Here is a 6,110-nt window from a genome sequence, read left to right as displayed (position 1 = left end):
TGGGTGACTGCGGGCCCGGTGTAGGAGGAGTACGGGTAGACGTGTCCGTACTGGAGCTGAGCCGGGGCCGGTTTGCTGCTCTCATACGGCTGTGAAAGAGTCCCGATTTTATTCCTGAGGATCCGGCTGATGGAGCTCACAGACGGCACGTTGTACTTGTCACACACCCCGTCCGACAGCAGCCGGTCCCGGATCTCCCAGGCGAAGATGCCCGGGTCGTCCTGCTTGTAATCCCGGATGCTCTTCACCACGGCGGGGGTGGTGACCCGGGGCTTGCTGCCGCCGATGGCCCCGGGCAGGATGGAGCCGGTGTCGTTATAGCGGGCCAGGATCTTGGACACGCAGCCGTGGGAGACACGCAGCTGGCGGCTGATGTCGCAGGGCCGCATACCGAGCTGCGCCAGCTCCACGATCCGGAGCCGCACCGCGTTGGGAAGCGGCCGCCCGTTGACGAACATCCCGCCGAGCTGGTTCACCTCCCCGTAGCTATGCTCTGCGCACACGGGGAAGAGACATGAAGACATAAAGCGGGTTTCCTTTATCGGTTATTCTTCAGTTAATGATTATAATGTCCGGTCTGAAGCTCAGTCACATCAATGGAGCAAAAACACTAAATTAAATGGAAAAAGAAACTGATGGTTTGTCAGAAAAAAAGATGTTTTTTCTTGATAAATAGAACTAACTAGATTTAAGTAATTTAGAAGGCGAAGAATATTAGAGGATTTCTTTACTTTAATTGCTCATTCTTGTTTTGATGCATTTAATAAGTTGGTATAATAAAAAAAGCTCTGAGAATAGATAAACTACATCAGTAAACCTCTTTGAAAAGACTTATTGTTATTATTTGATGATTACTGCATCCTCACACAAATCAAATACCAGATTTTAATAAATACAAATATGTCCACAAACTCGTTTTATTATAATAATGCTAATAAAACATTTATTGTGTTAATGTCTTGTTTATTAGGCCTGTGGCACTATGACAGCAACAAGACAGATCAGTGTCATTAAAGGGCCAATTAGTGTTTGCCATTTCAATTTAAGGTTTATTCTCATTCACCATGAAGAGTTTGATTTATGGAAGAGGATTTACATTTCATGTTGGCCTGCTGGGATTACAAACATGACTCATGTAAACAAACCTTTAACAGCCTCAGAAAACATGAATAAATCAGATTATGTTGTCAGATTGTTAAAAGACCTGTCAATCAATTTAGGGGTGAAGGTTGTATTTTGCATTTTTTTGCTTTAACTAAAAACTACAAAACTAAAAGTCCCTCAGGGATATGTCCAGACTCCATATCTCTCTTCTGACACTATATAGAGCAGCATATTCAAGTTTTTATCATAGATTTACATTTCTGGACAAACAATAAACTGCACCAATCCAACATTTGTCTCTTCATTCTCATTTAATGTCATTTAAAGTGTTAACCTACAATATACATCTCCAGACGTGCAGTAAGCAGCATTTACTTTCTGTTTGTTTTAATTAATCTGACATTTTCAGTTTACATTTTAACCACTGATTTGTTTTGTAAAATATACTATCGGAGTCAAATTCAACTGCATGAACAATTTTCAACTTATTTTCTGCTTTTATCTGACTTTTTAATTGAACTACAATGAATCTAAATTTACAACCAACCATGCATGTGATCAACTTTTCCCTGAGTGAATATTTTAAAAATACCTTGACTCAAGACCTCTAAAGAAATTAAATAAAGTTAAAGGAGCTGTAGTAGCTGTAGTATTGGGGGTGGAAAATTGGGGGTTTTCCTTGGTTTTCAATTCCTGCTGCTGGTGTCTATAAGGACTCTAAAAGTACAACCTACATTTCCAAACAGGGAACAAAAACAATAAGATAACATCCAAAATTCTCTCTCTCTTTGTGCCGTTCAGTTTTTGTCGTCTTACCCATTAGCTGCGGGTCCACAGCGTCTCACCGATCCACCATCTAACACTCCGACTGCAGTCTGCAGGGATCTGAACCATCTCCTCCTCCTTCTCCTCTGGGTGGAAGTCGTGTCATCGTTTCCTGTTTGCAGGGCAGGAGGATCATTTGGCGTCAGCACCCAGAAAAACGAGGGCTCCTGAAGGGCTCTTTCGTGAGTTTAAAGCTGCAGTCCTCATTCCACTGAAGTCCACATGTTTACACTGAACACGTCATAACAGGCTGAAGAAACCTCCCTTTTGACTCCTAATGCTGCATTTCTTTCCCTATTTGGAAAACACAACTCACGCAATCTATTGTTCAACGCAGTGAAAGCAGTGGTACTTCTTCAGTTGATTGAGGGTACATAGAAAGACTAGCTCAACCAATGTGAAAATAGTGGAAATTAGGATTTAAAAAAATGTCCTTACACTGGGTCACAGAGTGCGCGTAAACTAGTTAGCAAGTGAGCAGAGAAGTTGAAAAAGGTAGACTTCACATAGATAATTGATAAAAAGTTGCTAAAAGTAGCCTAATGGACAAACATTTGAAAAATAATGGATAGTAATCAAAAGAATAATGGATAGGGCTTGTACAGTTGAAACAAATAAATAATGCAACAGTTACGGTATAAGTACCTAAAGGGATGGATTAACAGTTGTAATAGTTAAATGATGGCTAAACAGTTGTAATTAGCTAAAAGTGATAGATACATATTTACAGTTAACTAAAAGTAAATTTTGTAAACAGTCTACCAGCAGCAGTCCACAAAATGATGACCTCTTTGCTTTACTTTACTTTGTTGGACATAATCATTGAAATCAGTAGTTGATCGTTACATATGAATGTTCATAAAGAAAGAGAGTTCGATAACGGCATCTGTGAAATAGTGAGAGCATAATAAACATGTTAGTAAAAAAGGTAAAAAAATCTGGTCAGGTGTGTTTTCTTAATGAAATCTGAAATTTTTTCCATGCATTCAGGAAAACCTCTGCAGTTTGGGAATTGAACTATTAATCGAAACAGGCATCACAGAAAACATGATTAGTAACAGTACAATAGAGAAACATACATAGAGAGAAAATCTCATTCTGATCAGACATTTTGTTCATTAAAGTTACACAGTGTGCTTCATGGTTTCAGTTCTTTCTTAGAACAAAGAAACAGTATTTAACTCTGAGACTGAGCTTATGTTCATAGAGCTAGAGTTACTTAAGTAACCAAGCCCCAAGTAGCCTCTCAGTGAGAACCAGACAAATTTAATTTCAGAGCGTCACAACATGCCTTAAAAAATAAGGAAGCAGACTTAAATTATAGTCTTAAGAAGCATAAAAACACTATAAAACAGGAAGGAGTTTTTGTAATTACAAGTTTTTGACTTGTAAACAACATTCACTTCAACATCGAAGTCATAACTGTGCAACTAGAAGGTGGTCGAACTTGAGGCCAGTGAATTTGGAGGCCTGTGAAAGTAGAGATGTAGGAAACTACCAGAGTCAACTTGAAGCCAGTGAATCTACAGGCTGGTGACAGCAGAGGCCAGTGTGGAGCTTCCTCTGCTGAGGCAGGTTACCTGTTGCTTATATTTGGGAAGTTTGGATGTTACAATTACTATGATGAAACTAGAGGCCGGCACAAATTGGTGTGGTAAAAGTTGCTCAACACTGCATGAAAATAAGATATGTCCACAGAGGACTCTAGTTTGTGTGCACACCAGTTGACAAAGGTGAACTGAGAAGATCTGGTCTCTTCGTGTCAACATTGATTTCAACTTGTACTGTAATGTTTTTTAAGTTGTCAGGTACGTACTGTAATATTTTCATAAACCTAAGCTAGAAGTTTTTGTGCCTAAACCTAACCAGTGTTAGTGTCTAACAAGTGTTATTATTGCCAACCTGACCGTGGAGCATTGTGTGCCCAGACATGATGCTGAAAGAGCACCTACAGCAGACCTTTGATGAAGAAAATGCCTCTACCAAATGAAAGAACACACTAAAACACAGGGAATACTGACAGATTTTTCTAAATGTGCACATTGTTTATTTGCTGTTGGTCCCCATATAGTATGCAAAGAGGGTTATAGGCACTTTACAGGGCTAATGACCAGTCAAATTAAAATGCTCACCATAGCAAATCAACCCCTTAAGTATAAAACAACATATATGTTCTTTTATAGATAAGGGGTTGTTTATAGCCTGCCAGTGCACATCTCCTAAGGGCTTCAAAATAACTGGCACCAAAGTCAGCATTAAAATGTTGGTGTGATGATGTAATGATCCTTCCTTCTTTTTTTTTTTTTAAGAGACAAACCAGGAAACAGTTACTGTTCAGTTCTCACTGAGAAGAGAAACACAGACCGACAGACAGTGAGATTTAACTTCATTACAAAACTGTGACTTTAACTGAGGGAGGACAGTTACAGGACGAAGTACTGAAGTATACTGAAGTAGTGAAGTACTTCCACCTGTTGCGGACTGAAAAAACACTCAAGACACAAGGTTAAAGTAACTGGGGCAACTTTCTACAGCAGGGAGGAGAAACACAAGTGACTTCCTGTTTTATCGTGCTGTGTTTCCAGCTGCACTCAGAGACAAAATGGCTTCCAGATTAGAGGAGGATCTCTGCTGTCCGATCTGTCATGACGTCTTTAGAGATCCTGTTGTTCTGTCATGCAGCCACAGCTTCTGTAAAGACTGTCTGAAGAGCTGGTGGACGGAGAAACAAACACGTGAGTGTCCAGTTTGTAAGAGAAGATCTTCAAAGGAACGCTTACCGTGTAACCTGGTGTTAAAGAACCTTTGTGAGGCGTTCCTACAGGAGAGAGATCCAAGAGCTTCAGAGGCTCTCTGCAGTACGTCTGCACTCCTGACGAAACCAAACTCTTCCTGCTGCCGACCCACTACAGCCAGGGTCGTCTCATCTGCAGAGATAAAAAAAACTCCAACCACAGATCTCAGCACACTCGTGAACGCAGCCAGCGGACAACACAAGAACGAATCACCGAAATTCCTCTGAGCTTCAACAGAAGCGAAGCTACGGAGGGCTCTTATCAACAACCCGCGAACGAACCAGCCTAGGACCCACATTACCGCACCGACACCACGAGCAGCGCCACCAAACGCGAACATTTATACGCTCTTCCCGCAACGCGAGATCGCTGTATGAGGCGAGGGGAAAGGACAGAAGAGTCTCCACTATACACCACAGACGAGGTCTGCGAGTACAGGACTCAGTCTCACCACACACACAGACTAACTCACCTATCTCACACTACAACGTGCGCTCGAGCACGCGCTGCGCACACACACTCACATGCTCACACACGCGCGCAACCACACTTCGCGGCGGCGCGCGCGCGCGCGCCAATTCGACATTCCAAACATCTGAAACCAAAGACTGAAGGCAGATTCCTCACAGTCTGCACCACACACCTCCCACACACCACTCCTGTCCGAGACTGACCAGTGGAGAGGAGGTAGAGGAAGGCAGCGCCAGCTTCCTGACAACCCAAGAGTTTGATTATGTCCTATCGTCCTGCTCTGAGGGCTTTAACTCAGGGACTCACAGCGGGGAATGTCCGAGGTTGGAGACCAGTAACCAGGCTGGTTACAGGGTGTTACGCAAGTCTGTCCAGAGGAAGGGACTTAAACTCTCTGGACTATGGACAATAGGGGTAAGGTCCTAAAATAACGCCAAATATCAGCAGAGTCACCACCAGCTCATCCCACCGCCCCACGCGTGCAAAGAAACCCAGATCAGAGTGAATCTGACTCGAACAGAGAAGCGTCCGTTCTCGGATCCTGATACAACACACACCATACACCACCTTCAACCACCCGTTGCAACAGAGAGAGTCCATACGTGGCACTCGGTGGATACAACCCCACTGAAGATATTCCAGTGAAGTCGTGTGCAGTTAAATGTAAGCAGTCTAATGTTGGTATTTTCCTTAAAGGAAAGTCACATCGTCTCTCTGCTTCTGTCCCATTATCACCAAAAAGTTCATCTTTGGTGTGTGTGTCGTGGTGTGTGTGTGGTGTGTTTGTGTGGTTGTGTGTGGCTGCAACAGCAACCGCTTTGTGGAGGGCCTAATGGAGTCCAAAAAAATGAAATAATCAATCACCCGCAATAACTGCCATGTTTATCAGCCAGTGCACAAATTGTTAATATAATA

General features: G+C 42.5%; 2 protein-coding genes across 2 annotated transcripts in view; one reads left to right on the top strand and one right to left on the bottom strand.

Annotated features, from left to right (window-relative positions):
- The window catches only part of pax1b (paired box 1b), a gene marked incomplete in the record, with an annotated part of 6,872 nt that extends 4,866 nt beyond the window's left edge, over positions 1–2,006 (bottom strand). Inside the window, 2 exon segments of the mRNA XM_035678881.1 lie at positions 1–493; positions 1,921–2,006. Of these exon segments, the coding sequence (XP_035534774.1) occupies positions 1–493; positions 1,921–1,924 (497 nt within the window).
- Positions 2,007–4,277: 2,271 nt separating this feature from the next.
- The window catches only part of LOC118341008 (tripartite motif-containing 13-like), a 4,341-nt gene continuing 2,508 nt past the window's right edge, over positions 4,278–6,110 (top strand). Inside the window, exons 1-2 of the mRNA XM_035679174.1 lie at positions 4,278–4,787; positions 5,494–5,609. Of these exons, the coding sequence (XP_035535067.1) occupies positions 4,532–4,787; positions 5,494–5,609 (372 nt within the window). The 5' untranslated portion in view covers positions 4,278–4,531. The remainder of the gene's footprint in view (positions 4,788–5,493; positions 5,610–6,110) is intronic.

This window comes from Morone saxatilis, unplaced genomic scaffold, assembly GCF_004916995.1.
Source record: "Morone saxatilis isolate NCDOM2014 unplaced genomic scaffold, NCSU_SB_2.0 Contig7, whole genome shotgun sequence".
Lineage (NCBI taxonomy): Eukaryota > Metazoa > Chordata > Actinopteri > Moronidae > Morone > Morone saxatilis.
This window is presented reverse-complemented; position numbering and strand designations above follow the sequence as displayed.